General features: G+C 45.9%; 1 protein-coding gene across 3 annotated transcripts in view; it reads left to right on the plus strand.

Moving 5' to 3' along the window:
- Positions 1-13,038: 13,038 nt before the first annotated feature.
- Positions 13,039-23,141, plus strand: part of Lrp4 (LDL receptor related protein 4) — a 53,994-nt gene continuing 43,891 nt past the window's right edge. For 2 of the 3 annotated variants that reach the window (XR_001837050.2, XM_063284643.1), the window contains exon 1: positions 13,039-13,301. Coding sequence is in view for 2 of the 3 variants with exons in the window: in XM_063284643.1 (XP_063140713.1) it covers positions 13,250-13,301 (52 nt within the window). In the remaining variant the exon portion in view is untranslated. 3 annotated transcript variants of the gene reach the window in all.

The raw sequence follows: 23,141 nt of genomic DNA on the forward strand, positions 1-23,141 counted from the left end.
TTTTGTGATGCGGAAGAATTACTACCAGCGGCTCATATCCGCAATTTCTGGAGTCATAGTTTCTATCTATCCTAATAATAATTATCATGTATGACCTCACATAACACTGAGATCTCATTATCTATTATTAATTTTGTACAAAGTTTGTACAAAATGTTCTTTGTATCTTGGAAGCTTCTTGAGATCAGGGACATGTCTTTAGCCTCTAACAGGGTTAGTTAGACACATAGAGGTACTCACTAAAGGCCACTGAGTACAATCCAAGGGACCCCATATTGTGAAAACAGAATATCAACTCCTGCAAGTTGTCCTCTGACCTCCACATGTCCCTGCCCTAAATATATATCTCGACAGGGTCTTGCTGTATTGCCCAGGAGGGCTTGGAACTTGATTGTAGACCAGGCTGGCCTTGAATTTAAGAGATATACCCCTGCAGATCCCAGAGTTTTTACTGTTTTAAAGGTGTGTGCCCCTACACCCAGTAAAATATAATTTTAAAAACTAAAGTCCTCTGTAAGTTAATTACCATTCCTCTCAAATTCCTTTTAGCCATTAGAATCTGCTTCTGCTCCTATACTGTATTATTTGACATCTTGTCCAAGCGGCTTTCCTTTTGCCTACAGAGACACTTCTCTTCTCAAAGGAAATAAATCAGAACGTGAACATTTATTACATATCCTCAGCTGTGCCCTTTTTGAAGAAGGAAGACTATTCCTTTCTTTTCAAATAACTGGATACTTCTTTTTGCTCCTCCCTTTGTGCAAGAACAGGAAAGAGGTCTGTAGCATTGTCACCACCCAAACCTAACAGGAAAAGCCACTTGCTCCTCCCTTTTCTTTTTTTTTTTTCTTTTTTTTTTTTTTCCGGAGCTGGGGACCGAACCCAGGGTCTTGCGCTTGCTAGGCACTGAGCTAAATCCCCAACTCCACTCCTCCCTTTGTTGTTGTTGTTGTTGTTGTTGTTTTTAAGTCCCCTCCCTTTCAACAAGATGAAGATTTGCAAGAGGAGAGGTTTTGTGACAAAGAAAGGAAACAAAATGTATGCCATCAAAGGAGTGCCTAGGAATCCCGCAGGCCACCTACACTGGAAGAAGCAAAGAGGAGGCTCCTCTCATGTTCTGAGTGGCCTATTCTTAGCCTCTCCAACAAGGAGCTACTCAGACCTTGTAATTCTCCCTTTCCCTTAAATTTGTATATAAGACTCCATTCTAGGCTCCTATGAGTCACTCCGAATTTGGATGTGGTAAGGAGAAAGGCACACAAGGGGCAGTGTTTGGTGTTCTGAGGTAATGAATTTTCCAGGTTGGTAGGTGATATGAAGTCCTGCAAATTTGGTTAGAAATAATTGCCTTCTCCTTCCTCTACCACTCCTCCATGCAGCTTGAGGGTATAGAAATTTAATGATTTTTTTCATACTTGGGCTTATTACTGTAATGTAAATAAAGTAATGATAACATTTTAAAAACGAAGGTCTTACACATCTCAGGTCGGCCTGTAACTCACTGGGAGGTCAAAGATGACCTTGAACTTCTGATCCCTCTGCCTCCATCTTTGGAGTGCTAAGATTATAAGCACATACCACCAAGTCCAAGTCCGTTTTATCTGGAGCTGGTATAGGATGCAGGGTCTTTCTTCATCCATGCTAGACAAGCATTCTATCAACTGGCTACAACCCTCTCTAGGATGGTAATTGTTAAAATGACCATTTATCCTATTGCCGAGTGATCTGATTTTCAGGTTATTTTCACATATTTTTATGAAAACTAAGACAATTCCCCTTTTTCTAAGTAGGAAAACAGAGGCATGTGTCATAAAAAAAAAAAAAAAGGACTTGCTTAATATTATCCATCTAGCCAGTGGGAGGGCTGGAAGTGGATCTCCACTATATCAACATCCAGGCTAGTGGTCTGACCACTAAACCACACGATCTTTTTTAGGGATTGTTGGGTTGGTGTTTATTTATTTATTTTTCTTTTTGTTCTGTCTTGCTAGCAACTGGGGGCTCCCAGATAAAAGCAGAAAATCTTGAGTTCAGGCTACACACTTGACATCCTCTTATTTGTGGAACATTATCCTGGGACTTGGAGGATGCTGCTACTGGGGTCTGTGTGGTAAAGCTGGGAACCAGCCCCAAGAATAGAGCTTTGTTTGGGCATTAACCCATTTGCGGTTATAATAATGATAAGTTTCAGCACCAGTGGCGCCCGACTGTTAATGACTCAAAGACAGCTAAATAAGAACAAGATGTCATCGCTGGAGAGATGTGTGGGTCTTTTCTACGGTTCCACTCCTTCTGTTAAAATCCCAAGGATCTTTATGCTAAAAGCTAATCTTCCACTCTGAGTGTTCTAAACACTGATTGGGTAAGGAAGTCTAGAAAGGACAGGAGGTTACTAGTCTAGAGCTTTAAATATCTGGGGTTCCATAGAAATATTGGCTGTTCCTAATGGTGGAATTACTGACTATATCTTCTTTCTTTATATTTGTCTATATCCTTCAAATTATCCATCTATTAAGAACTGAAAACAGGGCTGGAGAGATGGCTCAGTGGATAAGAGCACTGATTGTTTTTCCAGAGGTCCTGAGTTCAATTCCCAGCAATCACATGGTGGCTCACAACCATCTATAATGGGATCTGATGCCCTATTCTGGACAGCTACATATGTGTATTTATATACATAAAACAAATCATTTTTTTTAAAAAAGATGGGTGTTAGCAGGGAGTGGGGAAGAACTGAAAACAAACAATGCTAAGTATGATGACCTTTCTGGCCTTTCTGATAGTATTTGTGTTTCTAAGAAGAAGCCACTAATTTTGGGATTTCTCTTTGGTCACAGATTACATAATAGACTTTGGGAACATATACATGGTAGATGAATTGTTCAGTGAAACATGCACATTAGTCTTTAGAATAGAAATGAAAGCTGGAGGGATGCTTCAGCAGTTAAAAGTATGTACTGCTCTTTCAGAGGAACTGAGTTCAGTTCCCAGCATCCATATTGGGAGGCTCACAACCTTGTACAACTCCAGCACGAGGTGATCCAGCACTCTCTTCTGGACTCTGCAGGCATCTACACTCATACACACACACACACACACACACACACACACACACACACACACACACAAAATGTATTTTTTTAATTAACTTGAGTATTTCTTATATACATTTCGAGTGTTATTCCCTTTCCCGGTTTCCGGGCAAACATCCCCCTCCCCCCTCCCCTTCTTTACGGGTGTTCCCCTCCCCATCCTCCCCCCCCTTGCCGCCCTCCCCCCAACAATCTAGTTCACTGGGGGTTCGTCTTAGCAGGACCCAGGGCTTCCCCTTCCACTGGTGCTCTTACTAGGATATTCATTGCTACCTATGAGGTTGGAGTCCAGGGTCAGTCCATGTATAGTATTTAGGTAGTGGCTTAGTCCCTGGAAGCTCTGGTTGCTTGGCATTGTTGTACATATGGGGTCTCGAGCCCCTTCAAGCTCTTCCAGTTCTTTCTCTGATTCCTTCAACGGGGGTCCTATTCTCAATTCAGTGGTTTGCTGCTGGCATACGCCTCTGTGTTTGCTGTATTCTGGCTGTGTCTCTCAGGAGAGATCTACATCCGGCTCCTGTCGGCCTGCACTTCTTTGCTTCATCCATCTTGTCTAATTGGATGGCTGTATATGCATGGGCCACATGTGGGGCAGGCTCTGAATGGGTGTTCCTTCTGTGTCTGTTTTAATCTTTGCCTCTCTATTCCCTGCCAAGGGTATTCTTGTTCCCCTTTTAAAGAAAGAGTGAAGCATTCACATTTTGATCATCCGTCTTGAGTTTCATTACACAAAATGTATATTAATATACAAATAAAATGTATATTAATTTTAAAAATAAATGTATAAAAGAGTTCTAGAGGTATATATTTTTGTGATCCAGTTGAATGTTAGTGGAAAAAAATTATCAACCCTCAATTTAAGTGGGTTTTCAGGTCCCTATATTATTACAACATATTTCTAAAACTTTACCAAAAACAAATAATCACTTAGACAAACCAATCAACCAAAAGATGACTCCATACTCCTGAAAAAACAAACAAACAAACAAAAAACCCAAAACCAACCAAACAAGAAACACACACACAAAAAAGGGACAAAAACAAAAAGGAAAAAAAACACATTTCAGAGCTGGGTCAAAAATGGCTCAATAACAGGGGGAGGGGGAGGAATAGAGGGGTTGTGAAGGGGAAACTGAGAAGGGGGATAACATTTGAAATGTAAATAAATAAAATAACCAATATGAAAATGAGAAAAAAAGATGACTCAGTAAGAGCTCTTTCGGACTTCAGATCCCTAACACCCATGTTTTTTAAAATGGGCGTGACTGCATGGGCTCATAATCCCGGCATTGGGAAGGCAGAAGTGGAGACAACAGATCACTGGGGCTTACTGAGGACCAGCAGAAATGAAGAACAAGCAAGCTCCAGGTTCAGTGAGAGATTCTGTGTCAAGAGGACGAGGTGAAGAGCAATAAGGGTGGATACTGGATGTCCTCCTCTGGCCTCCATAAACAGAGGCACATACAATACCAACCTACCAGGAAAGATGTGTCCACTGCTGTGAAAGTAGAATGAAGACTATGGGGACAACCAACCATTCACTGACTGGATTTGAGACCTGCTGCACAGGAGGGAATTCGTGGCTTGGGAGGTCACGGACCCTAGGAACAGTTCCTACTACTGTTGTTCTGCTAAACGGACATGTTGCCAAACTGCCTTCTAAAGAGGGGGCAAAAAGAATGTAAGCCAAAGGGTGGCAAAGAATGCAGAGAAATTCGGGCTTTTGGACATGACACGGCTGTGCCTTTCTGAACTCACTGAAGCTCTGGTTCCTGTTCAAGGCCTGTCAGTCAACATTCCACCAAGCAACACTAAATGAGGCTCAGTGGGTTACTAAAATAAAAAATACAAGAAAACATGAACACAGGAAGAGAACACACTGGGGAAGTATGAGAGGGAGAATTGGAGATGGGTGGGATCAAGATACATTGTATACATGTATAAAAACAAAAAGAAGCAAACACTGGAACAGGCTCTTCCCATAGGGTAGAATGAAGACACCAAGCCCAAAACAAAGAGAAGCAACCATATTGGGACATACTGATTTGTCAACTTACTGGGCTGTGATGTCTGATCGCATAAAGAGAAAATTAAAATATATTTTGGGGTCTGTAAATGACCTAAGGGACTGATAAAGAAAAAAATGTGAAGACTACAGAAAAGTAAACACATGATTTTTTTTTTAACCTCAGGGAAACAGCAAGAAAAGAAGAAATGAAAGTTGGATGATTGTGCTACAAAACAGGTTCGAGAGACTAGGATGTGCTCTTTGTGAGTTCATCAGGCAGAAAAATGCTAAAGGCAAAATAGCCTTTAAACTGAGAAATTCAGGTCATGAAATGAGTGCGGAGCCACTGGGTAATTCTTGAAAGACATAAAGCTTGCACAAAGCAAAGTGGAGGATAAGGGTTATGCCACTGCCTGAGATGCAACATGTTTACTGTTTTTAAAATGCTGTCTAATCTTTTTAAATTGCCACACAAGTCAACAAACCAGAGTTCTGGGGAATTTTCAAATAAAAAGAAATTTTCATGCCAAGAGTATTAGTATATGTCTTTAATCCCAGCCCTCAGAAGGCAGAGGCAGGCCAGTCTCTGAGTTTGAGGTCAGTCGGAGCTACATACTGAGACTATCTCAAAACAAACAAAAAAAGAAACAAAGAAAAGAAAGAAATGTCCTTAAACTCTTAATGCTTAATGCATAGTTAAAAGAACATTGCTTAAATTTAACTGGAGCTAAAGGCAATTAGAGACTTTTACCTTCTTGTTCTTTCATAATTTCAAAGGCTACAAAAATTGATAATTATATTGTCAAATCTTGTAAGTGAAGTGAAGAGAATTTCTGATTCTCCACTTTCTGACAGGGTTTAGTTGTATAGTCCAGGCTGACCTTGAACTCATATTTTCCTAGCCTTAGAGCTGGAACTACAGATATGTGTCACAGTCTTTTAAAGTTATTATTGTTAGTATTTGTAAACTCCTCTGCAAGAATGCACGTTCCTTAAGGGTCGAAGCTGTCAGTCTTCATTCATCTCTAAACACCTAAAACTGTTCACAGTGTCTGCCAGAAGGCAGGTGTACAATAAATGCCTGATAAATGCATTAGCTTCCTTATAGATTGTGAGTCTGAAAAGCAAAGGTCATTTGATCCTTGGGATTTATGGTTGCCTCATAGCAAACAGAAAACAAATTGATTTAATAAAATGGCCCCAAAATGGAAGGTACTGACTGATGGTGGTGGCACATGCCTTTAGTCATAGCTATTTAGAAGTCTGAGGCCAGGGTAAAGAGAGGAGTTCAAAACCAGCCTGGGCAGCACAGTAAGATTCCACCTCTAAATAAATAATAAAATTAAATATAGAAAACATCAAAACCCAACCAGTGGGCTGGGGAATGTAGTCAATTGGTAAAATGCTTTGCCTAGTATGTGGGAATCCCTGGATCTCTCTCTCTCTCTCTCTCTCTCTCTCTCTCTCTCTCTCTCTCTCTCTCTCTCTCTCTTCTACTTCCCTCCCTCCTTCCCCCTTTGTCTCTGTCTGTCTGCCTCTCTCTCTCTCTCTCTCTCTCTCTCTCTCTCTCTCTCTCTCTCTCACACACACACACACACACACACACACACCAGAAAAAATGAATTTCAACAATAAGACTTTGGGGCTGGAGAGATGGCTAGAATGCTTTTCCAGAGGACTGGAACTTGATTCCAAGTACTTAAATACCCTTGTGGCTGCTCACAATCATCTGTAACTCCAGTTCCAGGGGAATTTGACTCTATCTCCTGGTCTGCTCCAGGATTGCATGCATTTAAATACACATTTAAATCTTTAAAAAAAAATCTCCATGGGTTGGGGATTTGGCTCAGTGGTAGAGCGCTTGCCTAGCAAGCACAAGGCCCTGGGTTCGGTCCCCAGCTCCAAAAAAAAAAGAAAAAAAAAAAAAAAGAAAAAAAAGAAAAAAGAAAAAAAAATCTACACTATAATATTAGGGGTTGGGGATTTAGCTCAGTGGTAGAGCGCTTGCCTAGGAAGCGCAAGGCCCTGGGTTCGGTCCCCAGCTCCGAAAAAAAGAGAACAACAAAAAAAAATCTCCATATGAAATTGAGAATTGCTCTTTCCCTGTCTTTGAAGAATTGTGTAGGAGTTTTGATGGGGAATGCACTGAATCTGTAGATTGCTTTTGGTAAGATGGCCATTTTTTTTTCTTTTCTTTTTTCCAGAGCTGGGGACCGAACCTAGGGCCTTGCGCTTGCTAGGCAAGCGCTCTACCACTGAGCCAAATCCCCAACCCTAAGATGGCCATTTTTATTATGTTAATCCTACCAATCCATGAGCTTGGGAGATCTCTCCATTTTCTAAGGTCTTCTTCAATTTCTTTCTTGAGAGACTTGAAGAGTTTGTCATACAGCTCTTTCACTTGTTTGGTGAGAGTCACCCCAAGGTATTTTATATTATTTGTGACTATTGTGAAGGGTGTTGTTTCCCTTCTTTCTCAACCCATTTATCATTTATATAAAGGAAGGCTACTGATTTGCTTGAGTTAATTTTATGTCCAGCTGCTTTGCTGAAGCTGTTTATCAGCTGTAGGAATTCTCTGGTAGAATTTTTGGGGTTGCTAATGGATACTGTCATATCATCTGCAAATAGTAATACTCCATTGGGTTCTGAGCATCTTGGAAGTTAGGAATCCCGTCTTATTCATCTGTGCCTTTTCCCATACTTGGCAGGTCATCTGGCTTTTATTCATTTTTCCAAAAAATAAGTGTTGAGCCACTTGTGGCAGGCACAATTGTAAGGTGGTAGAGAACAGTATAAATAAGGCCCCACACCATTAGAGCTAATTATTCAGTCGCCTGAAAGGAGACAATAAAGCACAAAACGATACACAAGCTTTATTTCCAAGAGTGCCAAGTGCTGCTCCAGCGGAAATATAGCAGGATAAGGGTGGCGAGTGGGTGGGTCCCAGACCACTTAACGGTGGCAACCTGAGGCATCTCTCAGTTTGTGACGGTGAACTAAGACCAGCCAGAAGATGCATATAGGGAGACAGCATGGGAAGTAGAAGACACAGCACACGCAAAGATTCTATGACAGCAATGATGGTCTGCTTCAGAGTTGAAGGAGTGGCACTGTGGCCAGAACACCATGAGCGAGGGGAAGAGCAGGAAGAGATTGGTGGAGAGCCTTGAAGAGCATGTGCAAAGGAAGGGCTTTGGGACGTGGCTTGATTAGAGTTATCGTTTTAAGGAAATCACTATGGTTTTGTTGCTTCATGGAACTTAAATTCTAAAAGGCTATGCGTAGAAACAGAGACCATTTGCACTCTGATGTTTGATTCGTATTTGCCATTGAACAGGCACCTTAGCAGTCTAGTTAGCCACCACTCTAAACTTATCTTTGTAGCTATGATAAGCTAGGGCCTCTCTGCAAAGGCCCTAGCTATCTGTGTTGGGTGTGTGACTATCAAGCTTGCAGGAGATAAAAAATGTTCTGCAAAGCCCCACCTTTCAGGGTGTGCCCCAAGTTAGGCCAGGGTATAAAATCAGCCATATGCCCCAGGTCCTGGCTCAAGTTTCACTGCTGAGCCAGGGGGAAAAAATGCAGGCGATGGAAAGCGATGCCAGAAAGCGCAGAAGCTGAGATTGGACATGGTGGCACATGTCTGTAATCTCAGCACTCTCAGGAGGTGGAGGCAGGAGAGCTAGGAATTCAAAATCCCTTTGGTTTCAAGATGAATTCAACCCCTGTCCCCAAAACCAAACTAATGTACAAGCGGAGGGTTGCAGAAATACCGTCCTCTGATAAGTCCACTGCTCCCCAGTATCCAGTAGATGCCTCTGCCTAGCTTGCTTTCTGTTGCTGAAATAAAACTCTAACCAAAACCTATTTGGTGACCAAAGAAAGAGTTATTTTGGCTTACAGATTACAGTTGACTGTTGAGGGAAGCCAAAGCAGGAACTCAAGACAGAAACTAAAGCTGAGACCACAGAAAAACAGAGCGCTGCTTACTGGCTGGCTCGATTTGCTTTCTTGTGTAACTCAGGGCTACCTGTAGAGCCTGGGTTTCATCAATCATTAACTAAGAAAAGAAAAACAGAAAGGTTCCCTCTTCCCAAGTAACTCTAGTTTGTGTCAAGTTGATTTTAAAAAACTATCCAGCCCCTCCCCCGAACATCAATAACAGCTCAGCCATTTTTATGTTTTTGACACTTTTTTCTATTTTTTCAAAAATTATCTTTTGGTGGATGAGTCTTTTGTCTGTGTGTATATCCACGCACTGAGTGCATGCCTGGTGCACACGGAAGCCAGAAGAGGGCACTGGGTCTCCTAGGACTGGAGTTATAGATGGATAACCATAACTATATATAGCCATGTAGGTGCTGGGAATTGAACCTAGATCCTTATAAGAACAGCCAGTGTTCTTAACCATTGAGCCATGTCTGAAGCCTGGGATCCTTTCCCATAAGCTGTATGGATCTTTCCCTGGCCCTGGGCCTTTGCACATATAGTTCCTTCTACCCCAGAAGTACCAACCTCAGCTACTCATAGCCCAGTGACTCCTTCTTCCTTTTCCTCCTTGTTATGATCTAATCCAGTGCATCATGGATGTCCTACCACTGAACTACATCAGCCTCTCTGATGACACCTGAGGTGTTAATACTTCTAACAGGCCTTCCTTAAAACCTCCAGATACAAACCAGGTCTCTCGTGTCATAGAATCTCGTATTTTCCTTTGATCCCTCTATAATTTAACTTTAAATTCACTTCTGGGATCATTCTTTTCTTCCAAAGAGAGCCCTCATGGGACCATTAGAGTGTAAATTCCAGAGATCCCAATATATCTGTTCACCAGTCTCCGTAGTACCTGACTACATACTTAGTGAATAGATGACTGTGGGGATGAATATGAAATAAGCCTGTGGTAGACAGTTATAGGCCCAGCCTCTCAGCGTTTTACACTGGAGTCCAGGCTAGCCTAAGAACTTGCCGCGTAGCACAATCAGCCATCAATTTGCAAGTCCTCTTGCATCAGCCTCCCAAGTACTGAGATAACAGGCCTAAGCCATCACACCCAGAGCACCTGGGGAAAAAATCCAGGACTTCCCCCTTCCATTTGTGTTGCTTTCAATAAGATATCATGTTCACAAAGATGAGGAGGCTCATTTGCACATTTGAGTTGTCTTATAAAGGAGTTTCCCAAGCTTAGCACCACTTACTAGTTAGGCTGGCAATTCTTTCTTGTTAGGGAGTATCCTGTTCATTATAGGATGTTCACCCGCAAACTTGGCTTCACTTAACCCGCAAGAGGCCAATGGCGCCCACTTTCAAAAATGCCTACAGCTGCTACCCCATGCTTGCAAAGTCACTTCTGATTTACGTCTTAAGATGTGAAGCTTCAAGCTTTTATCACTTTTAGAAGAATTGTACTTAGAAATTAAATTGTTGAATGATGCCTGGGTTACCAGAATTCTCCCGCCCCAGTTGGATTAAAATCCTGCTCCCTCCTTGCTTGTTTCCGTAGCGCCCCCCGCCCCGCCCCCGTGTTTCCTTTGAAAGGGTCATTAGTGATGGTGTGGTGCAAGGCAACATTGTGATCGTGGAAATTCAGCTCCCTGGATGTCCTAGAAGGGTGAAGGAAAGGGGCCGGTGTTTCTGAGGAAACCAACGCCTCTGAGACCCCTCGGGAATTGGCAGTACCCTACCAATTTTCTAGGGGCATGTCCTGAAGGACAACAAAGGGAGACAAACAGCCTGTTCTGGCATGGTTTTCAGGATCTCTCACTCCAAACAAGAAAGTCTGAGAGGCCTGGTAAAAATAAATATGTTCTTACTCCTCCTGGCATAAGAACAGTTTCTGACAGCCAAGCCTTAACTCACCCTAGGGGGTGACCCAGGCAGGGACTATGCAAAGTTGTTTCTACCCCTTGATATTCCCAGGGATTCACAGAGGCCAAGGATGGCCCTGTACACCAGACCATGGGAAGGACTTGGGATGCACAATGAAAATGCAATCTCTCTCTCTCTCTCTCTCTCTCTCTCTCTCTCTCTCTCTCTCTCTCTCACACACACACACACACACACACACACACACACACACACACACACACACACAGGGACTGACAGTCCCCTGCTTCCTTTTCCAATCTTAGGAAAACAACACAAATCATTCCTCTGGAAAGGAACCTGTCATTTGTATATGGAGTGGAAACTGTTCATAAATTCTTAGTCCCCTGACATTGAAGTATGGCCAATGTCTGTCCTGGATTTTTTGGGGGGGACAAATATATTCATTATACCACATCCCTAGTAGTCACTTGGAACAAAATCCAGAATCACAGGATCTTTCTCACAGGTTTAAATAGCCAGTCCTCCTTAGCATCATGTATTGACATCCTAAGATCAATGGGGAATTAAATCAGAAAGGTAGGGGCAGGTGAGGAATCGGCCTTCCCTTTTTTTTTCTCTTCTTCGACTTCAGACTAAAGTGACTGACCTCGGCATATAAGCCAGACAAATCCACACTTTCCCAAGCCCCTAAACCATGTAAACCTCATCTGATTCTACTGCCGCCTTTAGGTTCCAGGAAGAATTACACAGCCAGAAAATATCTAGGCACTAGTTACCATGGTGATGCATGAACTTAGTGCAACCAAGTTGCCATCTATAGGCAAAAATTTCGGGGTCAAGGGGAAGGGAGGAAGAGCATAAAGCTTAGACTAAGTTAATATCACATTTTTTCTGTTATTGTAGCTTTCACAAAGTATGCTTAATATTAGCTTTGGTCAAAGATGGCAATTTAAAACGAAAATTTTGAAAACTGGAAGGCAAGCAAGGATGAAATGTCAACCTACCCATTTGGAGAAATTGCCTAATACCCACTCTGCACTATACCCAATTACTTCCCTCTCAGCTAAGTCCAGGAGAAGCTGATTGAAAACCAAACACTGTTGGCAGATCTGCTCTGAGAGGAAAGTATCAGGCCCTAAGAAAGTTGAGGGGTGTAAGCAAAAAGCAACAAAACAACCTGGGAACACAGGAGGCTGCAAAATTAACAAATACCTACTAGTATACAGTGGGGAGAGGGACAGACCACAGAAAGAGTGGATTAGACGTTTATGTAGTAATCCAAACGTTTCATATTGCTGAAAAGCCCTACAAACAGAAGCCGAAGTAAGTACGGACTTATTTCTTTACCTCCCTATTCCTTCTTGTCAGGATCAGAGTCAAGGATCGTGAAGAGGCTAACAACAGACAGTAAGGAGGAACTGAGTCTGTCTGTCTGGGCCAAATCTGGACATTTGAACTGGGGCGACAGGACCCAGACAACCGTACCTCAGGAAATGAGTAAATGAAAAGGGGAGGTCACCGAATTATTTAGCCCTAGAACAACACTGGCCAGACCGGGGAAGGGGCCGGGGTGCAAGAAGAAAAACTTCAGAATAGGAATTTTGACAGTGAGAACACTAGTTAAGACAGCACTGTAGGCCCCCTGATGTCCCTTGTTTGATGTCAATAAAGGCCGAGAGAATTATGCGCTAACAAGTCTTGCATATTTTTGAAACATTACAATAAAGTCTGGAGTTGGAGCCGGTAGGGGGGCCGGGGTCACGCCCAGGCGACTTGGGTCAGCACCGGTGCTCCTCCCTGGTGTGGAACTAGAATGAACCCAGGCTGAGAGTTGCCACTAGGATAATTTTCTGTTTAAGCCGGGGATATTTGAGTAGCAGTAATGGGGACAGATAAGGGGCTCTCTCCGGAAGGCTAGGAATGTTAGGGCAGACTGAGTAGGAGCTAGGGCGAGCGCGGGAGGCACTGGCGGGTGGGGTCCTGGGACTGGGGGGCGAGGGCAGAGGGCGGGAAGGGGCCGGGCCAGAGCCGGGGGCGGGACCAGACGCAGTGGTGGTGGCGGGGGCCGAGGCGCGGGAGGCGGGGCGGCCAGGCTCGGGACACCCCCTCCCGGTCCCCTGGCGGGGCGGCTTCAACTCCAGCAGTACTGGAGGCAGCAGCAACCCGGAGGGTGACTTGCAGGGCGCGCCGGCCGAGCTGGACCCGGGACGCTTTTCACCCCGGGGGAATCCTCCGCTGATCCTCTGGGCCCCGGCGTCCCTTGGGAGCCCGCGGGACCCCCGGGCCGGCAGGGAGCGGCGGCGGCGGCCGCAGCACCATGAGGCGGTGGTGGGGCGCGCTGCTGCTCGGCGCCCTGCTCTGCGCACACGGTAAGCGGCGTCGCAGCGCCCGCGCCGACCGGGCCACCGGGAAAGTTTGTCCCTGAGACTGGTCGCTGCAGGACTCGCCTCCTGGGAGTGGGACCGCGCAGGCTGGGGCCTGAAGTCCCACCCTCGAGCTCACTCACTAGAAGCTCGGGCAGCAATTCCTACTCGAGAGGGGACATTGGTGGAGGGACTCGTCCCCGCTAAAGTCTGGGCCGGGTGGGAGAAGACCCAAGACGCTTGCTCGGCTTCCATCTCTGCTCTTTAACGAGCCATAGGCTGGTTCCCTTTCAGGTTAAGGCAGGGCTTCTGTGTCCCTGGTGCGTGCGAATGAATGCGTGCAAAGAAAGGAAGGCGGGTAGGATGGTCGCTAAACCCATAAATTGTAAATAGTTCTCTTTCCAGGTCTGGGGGATCTTGGATGAATCGCGGGCCCAGCAGAATCTGAGTTACTTGAGCATCCGGGATTCTAGGAGTTGGGGAGCAATTCCTCGGACTCCAACCCCTGTTCTCTCCGAGGGTCCTTGGTTCATATTTGCTTGCAGCATCTCCCCTAAGTGGAGTTTTGGGTTCCCTCTCCTGGCTGCGGCCAATCAGCTTCCTGCTCCGGATCCTCCCCAAGGGAGGGGTGGGGAACAGCGATGGAAAAGAGGTTGGGGAGGAACTTTGGGAAGAAACTGCTGGAAGGCTCTGGCAGATCGGTCCTGGCCCGGGTAAAGAGCAGGGGCGCGTTCTTAGGGAACTTCCAAAGGCAGCCTCTCGACCCGTGCAGAAGGCAGAGGGGCCTTGGCCTCCGGGGAGCTGGGCGGATGGCAGCGGCACTGCCGCTTCATCTGCTCCTTATTAATAACGTGTTCGGTGCCCGGACGCAACTGTTGTGTCTACTGAGGACTGCACTGGAATCTGCCTCTCTGCAGCCGCTTGGGAACGTGGGTGTACCCTGAGATTTAGCAGCTGCCTCTGAGTTTGTGTCCAAAGATCAAAGATCGATCTTTAAACTCCAACTATATTCACCCGCCGGCTTTTCCACGTGGGGGAGATACAGTTCTTCGATTCCCCGGGCTGCGGGACGAGGGGGTGGGGTTCAGAAAGAGCGGTCTGCAGACCCTGGCGATTCACGGGTTCTTTCTTTCACATGGGGGAGCTCATGGAAAGTGCAGATTTCGGAACTTGCCTGGCAGGATGTGGAGCTGTCTAGGCACTTGTTTTAAAGATTGTTTAAGCTCCCGAATCCAAAAGAGTTCTGGTGTCTGTTATTTAAACCACTCGTGGGTTTTCAATGGCTTTTTCCGTGTGGTATCTAGCGCCGACCCAGTCCTTTCTCTCCGAGTGGTAGCCTGGCCGACCCACGTTCCTCTTCGCGCCTCATTCTGCCCCTCCCGGGCTCTCTCCTCGAAGGTTATTTGTAGCCTCTTCGGCGTGTTGGGACAGCAGCCCTACTGGGGTAGGAATGTAACTGTTCTTCCCACCACATGGGCCCCTTAAAGGGACAGCTATGCTTTTGGGGGGTTTCCCCTCTTCGGGTTTCAAGGGAAGGGGATGGAACTTTCCTCTCGGCCCCCTGGAGGAAGTTTTGAAAAAGATCAAGGGAAATAGCTAGGCACTAGGAAAAGGGGGGTGGGGTGGGGGCTAAAACGGATACCAACAAAGCCAAAGAGGAGATTGTCGCCTTCTGCCCCAGGGAAGGGGGAGCTGGAAGGTTCCGAACTGAGACTGGCCAAGAGGAATTCTCTGCTCCAGAGTTGTTGTCAAAAATGCATACATTACATCTGCAATGGAGGATGGGGGTGAGAACAGGAGCAGAGAGAGTCGTGGATTCTTAATGTTTTGCAGAAAAAAAGCATTAGAGGATTCTTGGTGGCTAGTTTAGGTTCATTTTTAAAGGAAAAGGTTTAATAGAAATTTCTAAGTTGAGACTTCCTGTGCCTACGGAGTAGGCAAAGGTAGAAAAATTTGGACTTTACAGGGCTTAATACTGAGCCATCCTTGGAGACCGATAGAAGGCAGAGTCACAGTGAGGCAGCAGTTGCAGAGTCTGCTCTGTCTCATGGTCAGAGGACTAAGTTCAGGTCCGGAAGAGGTGATTCTGAAAAGATGCTGTGCCTTACTTACACAGACAACCTCAGCTAGGAGCGAATTCACCGCCGGACCCAGATGTCTGTTTAGATTTTATTAGTCCGCACAGGATTTCCCTAGAGCTTCTCCACTTGGTGTTAGCCTAGATCACAATTCACTGTTCAGAATTTAGAAGGATGTGGCTAGAGACATGGCTCCGCGGTTAAGAGCACTGCATGTTCCTCCAGAGGACCTGGATTTCATTCCCACCACCTACTTGGTCGCTTACTTCTGCGTAACTTTGGTTCCAGGGAATCTGACGCCCTCTTCTGGCCTCTTCAAGTACTACATACATGTGGTGCTCAGACACACATGCAAGGTAAAAACTACCCACACACACTGAAACAAAAAAGAAAGAAAGGGTTGGGGATTTAGCTCAGTGGTAGAGCGCTTGCCTAGCAACCGCAAAACCCTGGGTTCGGTCCCCAGCTCCGAAAAAAAAAAAAGAAAGAAAAAAGAAAAAAAGAAAGAAAGAAAGAAAGAAAGAAAGAAAGAAAGAAAGAAAGAAAGAAAAAAAAGTGGGCTGGAGCGATGGCTCAGTGGTTAAGAGCACCGACTGCTCTTCCAGAGTTCCTGAGTTCAATGCCCAGGAACCACATGGTAGCTCACAACCATTTGTAATGGAATCTGACCCCCTCTGCAAGAAAAAGTAGAGGGTAATGCTAGCACTTGGGAAACTGAGGCAAGAGCAGTTAAGCAAGGGTGAGGCCAGTCTGGGCTGTGTAATTTGAAGTCATTCCAGACTAGACAGCAAGATCCTTTTCTTAAAAACATAACACACAAAAACCCATTTCACTGCCCAGCGCTTGGTAGGTGAAAGCAAGAGGTTTAGAAGTTCAGGGTTATCTTCAGATGCCTTGTGAGTTCAAGGCTAGCTTGGGCCTCCTAAGACTCCATCTCAAAAACTAAAGTTAACGACAACAGCAATAACAAATGCTCCTGTGTTTTAAGTTTTAAGGCTTTTGTAAGGACTGGTAATAACCGTGGGTATTATCCTGTGGGCTGTGACTGGACTGTATGTCTGCCGCTTCACTTGGAAGTCTTTTTTAGGGGAATGAACACTGACAGTTCTGCCCGGGAGGGCTTGCTTAGGCAGATAAAAAAGTTTCTGAAGAGGAGTTTGAAATAATTTAGCCTGAGACTGGTCTTATTTCCCTGTGGTTGTTGTTGTGACCATGGTTGTCATGGTACTTGAGTGACAGTGCCCTTGATCTCTCGGGACTCGTGCAGATGCTTGGCTTCTCCCTGATTCTGGATTTCCTCTTCTGTCCCCTGTTGGATATCAGATGACATCTTTGGGACTGGCACCTAGTATTAAGAGTAACAGGTGCAAGGGAACTTAGTCATGCCCCGTCTGACACAAAGCACATTGGGTACACTCATCTTCTGCGCCAGCAAAGGACATGGGAGGTCACAGAGGACTTTGTGGCTCTTTGCACATGCCTCCTACAGACGGACTGCTAGTCCCCGAGTTGAAGAAGGGTGATGGGATATTGCTGATGTTTAGAGAGATAGCCCATACAGGGGGGTTTCGTGAATGAGAACAGGCTAATTTCAGAGACTAAAAATATATCTTGTTTTATTACACGGCCCAATCTCAGATTATAGTAAAGTTCCCTGTCTTTGGTCAGCTGCTAGCCTCCACCTCTACATTCTTTGGTAGAGTGTAATCATGCTTTTTCACAGTTGCCTAGGCGTGGGGCACATGAGTCCCAGACTGTATGTATCTGGTGGCCATCTTCTCTCCAGCGGTGAATGTCTTTCTCTCCTTGGCCTACTGAGTGTCCTAAGAAAGACAAGATGCTGAGACTTGGTTGGCGGAACCCGAGTTTGGCCCTAAAAATAGCACTGATGATCACCTAAGCTTGTCACTGTCCCTGGGGCTCAGAGCTAGTGTCCCAGGTTCATTCTCCACAGGACACGCAGGAGCACTGCCCAAGCTGAAGTTGTACACAGGCTTTTGTTCATCTATTCAGCAAACATGCCTGTCAAGCTCTAGTCACCCTGCATGCCTGGCTCTGTGTTTGAGAAAGCACAGGCAGACCTGGGTTCAGCACCTGGCTTTGATACTTCTAGTTGTATCCGTGAAAATACACTGTCTCTATCTGAACTTCGGGGCTCTTATCTGCAAATGGAGCTATCGTTGGGGAGGGGACTGGTGATATATTTTCACCTGTGACATTTTCTGGCTGAGAAAATTAAGAAAGACTATGATAGGACGTCCAAATTATCCAGCACAGAGCCTGACAGCTGCTTTGTAGCTATAGGGCTAGGTAAATGTCAGCTGTTCATTAGTCAGACTGCCTGAGTGGATCAGAGATGGGGTTTGGAATATGGGAGCCAGATATGTTATGCTGCAGTGTCTCATATGATAAGGGAGGCTTGGCCCTTCGTTCTTTTTAACTGGTTTCTTTTTCTCTGTGAAACAACTTGTCCTTATTCCTTCTTAAAAACCTAGTGAAACCTAATCACAGTTCCCTCCTGTTCATGATTCCAGAAAGGGGAGGGGGGAGAGGAGAGAAGGAAGGAGAGAGAGAGAGAGAGAGAGAGAGAGAGAGAGGGAGGAGAGGAACTCCCTTGGGAACATCCCCATTGAGAGATCAGGAGTGAGCCTTACAACTTCTTACCCTAAGATTGCTGTGACCCAGGGTGAGAGAGGTTGCAAAGGTCTCTTGTAGTTGGAACAGTTTAGAATTCCAACCTGTCCCTCCCACTGGCCTGAGGAAGGACTCAGGCCCCAGAGCTCTAGAGGTAGTAATTGCCCCAATTTGGGGGCTGGGCTGTTGGGAGCCTGCTTCCTTCACAGCCACAGTCTTCAATCAGGACTCCTGTCAGTGTGCAGGATAATTGATGTAGGTCTCCAGCCCAGACTGGTCACCCAACCCCCAACTCCTCCACCCCAAAGTTTGACCCCTGTTGTCCCTTTGTTTCTTCCTTTTAAGTTGGTGCCACTGTTGTGATGTTTCTGGGAACTGCAGAAAGTTGACCGTAACCCAGAGCAGCCGTCAAGAAGAGCTGTCTCTTTTAGCTTCCTGGCTGTCTATTTTCTGACGTGTCTTTTTGATTTAGCAAGAAGCAAACATCCCAGGTGCCTCTGGGCACCTCTTCCGCCCATCGGAGCAGACTTCGTTCTTTCAGTGCACATGGGTATTCCCATCTGTGTCCCGTAGGTGAGTGGATGGACTGTCAGCTATTTCTGACGCCCACTCCCCCACCATTCAGGTGAGAGTGAGGAGGGAGGGCGCTGCCTGCGCCCCAGCTGGAGAAAACCTGGCTGGAACTCGAAGCAAGCCCTGACTTGGCCTATGGGAGCTCCCCCTCACCTCTGTGCAGAGCTAAGGATCCGAGCATGGAGCCAAGCCGGGAAACAAAAGACTAGGAGCAAACCTTCCATCTGGCTGAGAGGCAGCGACACAAAGGTGCTGCTGAATAATTTATCACCGGAGATTTTCTGCAGCCAGGGAGAGCCAGATTCCAGGCAGTGCCTTTTGGGGGGAACAGAGAGGGATCTTTTCCCCTTCTCTGGGTGTGAGGCCAGGCAGGTACAGAACAGGATATTAGGAGAGACACCTGATTAGCACGAGGAGTAAAGCTGCTTCTGAGATTTTCAGTGTCTCCTTGGGATCACAGCCCAGAAGCTCCACTTCTTGTCAGGCCTGCGGGGTTTGGGGGGGAGGCTGCTGCGGGGGGGGGGGGCTACGCTCCTCTCCCATGACCCCATCTTATAGAGTGCAACTGCTATGGTCTTGTGGACATGGGTGAGGACAAGAGAAATTTTATGTTGGTTTGATTGCAACATCTTAGGAAGAAATGAAGAAGCCAGGCTTAGGCAAATAAAGGGGAGAGCCTCTCTTCCTTTCATTTCCCCCACACCAGGTCGTTTAAGTAAGAAGTTTCTACTAAAAAGACCTAGTGAGACAGTAAAAGTCAACGGCTTTAATCAGTGGTTCTCAACCCCCCCGCAAATGTTGCAACCGTCTAATACAGTTCCTCATGTTGTGGTGACCCCACCACTCTAAAATTATCTCATTGCTACAAAATATCGTGTCTTCCAATGGTCTTAGGTGACTCCTGTGAAACGGTCCTTAGGCCCCTCAAAGAGGTCATGACCCACGGGTTCAAAACCACTACTTTAAACGGTCCTCCTCGAAGAGAGTTTCTCCTTTTCTCTCCTGTTTTTGTACTAAACTGGGGCATGCGGTCTAAGCAATACAAATGTCCTCTAGGCGGCCTGGTTTCCAGAGCTTTGCTGCACTGCAATACGGCGAGAAGCAATTAGGAGGTAGGTACTGTTGTCAATCCTCGTTTATATACGGGAAACTGAGGCTTAGAGCAGTTTGCTGTTACATAGCCGCTGAGTAGCTGTATCGGGATTTGAACCTGGAGTCTAAGAAGGGAAACATATACCCCATCTCATAGTGTCTCTCAGAACAGAATCTGGAGTTCTCGTGAACACTATTTTTATGTCTGTGGGTCTATGCACCACGTAAGTGCAGATGTCTGAGGAGGTGAGAACTGTAGTTATGGAGGGTGTTAACTTCCATTCAGACGCTGAGAACACAGCACTGGCCCTCTGAAAGAACAGCTGATGCTCTTAATCACTGAACCATCTCTCCAGTCCCCAGAACAGAATATTTTAAATCTCAGTTGTCTCAGAAGATCTAGATTGGAAAAATTGACAATTGGATTGAATTCTTTGGGTTTTAGTTACTTTTTTTTTTTTTTTCATTTGTGTGGTGTGCATGGAATGGAATGAAGTTGGCTCATCCCTTCTACCACGGGTGTCCCAGGGATCAAATGCACCTGCCCTTAGCACATACAAGCACACAACACCGCACCTGGCTTTTACTGTGAATGGTACGGATCCAAACTCACGCTTGGGTAGCAAGCACTTAATCCACTGGGTCATCTCCCTATCTAACTTATTTATAGTTTTTTTAAAGATTTATTATATATATATATATATATATATATATATATATATATATATATATATATGATGAGTACACTGCAGCTGTCTTCATACACACCAGAAGAGGGCGTTGGATTCCATTACAAATGGTTGTGAACCACCATGTGGTTGCTGGGAATTGAACTCAGGTTCTCTGGAAGAGGAGTCAGTGCTCTTAACCGCTGAGCCCCCATTTTTATTTATTTTATGTATGTGAGTATACTGTAGCTGTTTTCAGACACATCAGAAGAGGGCATCAGATCTCATTACAGATGGCTATGAGCCACCATGTGGTTGCTGGGAATTGAACTCAGGACCTCTGAAAGAGCAGTTGGTGCTCTTAACCATTGAACCATTATGTATAGTTCTCCAGCCCTTATTTATAGTTTTAAGGGCCAGATCTGACTATATCATCCAACCTGTCTCCAGCATCCTAGTGTGTGTGTGGGACGCCTGAACTCTGGCCCTGTAATTGTGACTCTAGTGTGTCCCTTTTGAATGAGTTGCCAAGGAATCAGACAGGCCAGGTTCACCCCTGGATAAGCCTGTCATGACTTGTCAGCTCCACAGTCTGAGTGAGACACTGTGAGGAAAGGAGTCAGGGGTGGCGTGGGGTGGGGGGAGTGAACTTCACCTGAGTAGAACCAGGGAGTGCCTGGGGAAAGAGAAGGGTAAAGTTCTCTTGAGTACTGGTTACATAGGGAATTGCCCTTCTCTCCTGCTTTGACCCCCAGCTTTCACAAGGCACGCATTGCCCATCCATTTAACCAACTTGTACCGTTCACCCGATACACTTAGCAGTGGGCATGCACTGTGAACATGAGCGTAAGAACTGTCTGGCACACAATTTCAACATCCAAGAAGCTGAGGCCTAGTGAGTGGGCAATACAAAGGAACAAAGGGCAGGGACTTCCAGCTCAGCTTGGGCCAAATATGTCCAGGTAAGGCAGTGTTAAGAAAAGCTCCATTTCTGACCTCCTGCCAACTACCTACTACTTAGCTCTGTGGTTTTGGTGGTGGTGGTTGTGGTGGTGGTGGCGGTGGTGGTGGTGGTGGTGGTGGTGGTGGTGGTGGTGGTGGTGGTGGTGATGATGGTGGTGATAGTGATGATGATGGTAGTGATGATGGTGATGATGGTGGTGATGATGATGATGATTCCTGCTACTACTATCAATGTTTGCTAGGCAAACTGTATCCTCTGAACACAGATCTATAGAGGTCTCTCCAGACTCTGGGTGGATGGGGCTTATTGGGTCCATGTCCATGCGATTCCTTGTTGCCATTCTCTCCAACGTAGTCTGTTTTGTTTGCCACATGGATATCCCCTGAAGGGTGCTGTTACAGTGTATGTTACCTCAAAAGTCAGTGGGGTTGCCCCTCCCTCTGGATGTAGTTGTAGACTTCCAAATAACTCATTCTCGCTAAATAAGGCTTGTAGCCTCATCATTCCTGCCAGCGGACAGGAAAAGGTGGCTTTGACATCTTACAGAGAGAACAGGCCTAAGGGGATGACTCAGCAGTGAAGCGTATATTTAGCATGTTGGAAGCCTTGGGTTCATTCCCCGTCACTCCAGAAACAGAAAGGAAAGGAGGGGGAGGGGGCTAGGGATGTAGTTCAGTTGGTCAACTGCTTGTTTGAAGCCCTGGGTTCGATCCCAGCACCTCCTACATCATGCGTAGTGGCAAACGCCTGTAGTCTCAGCACTTGAGAGTCAGAGGCAGGAGGACTCTGTGATACAGAGTTGCTTTTATCTCTGTCTTATGGGTGCCCTTACAGAGCTTTTGATTAACTCCCCAAATATATGGAACTGCTGCTGTCTACCATGTTAGAGGGTCTGACTGGTATCACCGGTGAGTGTTGCCTTCTCCCTTCCAAAGAAAGCACTGGAAAACTGCTAAGGTAGCTGGGCTGAAGGAGGTGAGGTCTGAACGGCGAGATTTTAACCTCTCAGAAAGATTCTATGAAGCCAGATGTGGAGGCACACCTATTTAATGGAATGCCAGCACTTGTGGGGCAGAGGCAGGCAGAACTCTCTTGAGTTTGAGGCCAGCCTGGTCTACACAACAAGTTCCAAGCCAATCAGGAAGGGCTATGTAGTAAGACCTATCTTTAAGGTTCTATGAGCCTCTTAACATGGACCCCAAGAATTATGAGAGAGCATGAGCACCTGGAGCACAGAGACCTGTTCCTTGTTGAAATGCGTGTGATGGAAGGGCTATGGCCTAAGGCCCTGGCAGCCAGGAGAGCTGCCTGCAGTGTCTCTGGCAAACAGCCTTCAAGGAGTGGGGCTGACTATTCCAATTCAACGCTTACACGGAAGGCTGCGTCTGCACCGCGGCCATTTGTTTCCTTTCTTTCTTTTATGCAAAAGGGTTAAAAGCTGCCCTTTATGATCTCAGCCAAGACTTGAGTGAACAGACAGAATTCCATCTCTGGGGACTCTGAAGGGGAAGCGGTTGTCCAGAAGTCTGCCTTTTGGAGTGTAATGTGTCTGCTTCCTGTATGAATACCCAGTCAAGAGTTTGTCCGACTGGTGGCTGCCTGGACTTCACCACAGCTCTGATTTCAGCCATTTCTCTGACATGCAGGAAGTTGTGTGTCTTTAGCCACCTGCAGCTTGATGGCCAGCTGACTGAATGCTTCGTCCCCGCGTCAGCCCCAGGGCATTAGAACTGGTGCTGCACTTATCCAATCACACGGACAGGAGCTGGAAAGGGGTTGATGGCTCCTCTTCGTTCACTGTACTCTTTTTTTTTTTTAATATTTATTTTTATTTTAT

The sequence above is a fragment of the Rattus norvegicus genome, chromosome 3 (genome assembly GCF_036323735.1).
Source record: "Rattus norvegicus strain BN/NHsdMcwi chromosome 3, GRCr8, whole genome shotgun sequence".
NCBI lineage: Eukaryota > Metazoa > Chordata > Mammalia > Rodentia > Muridae > Rattus > Rattus norvegicus.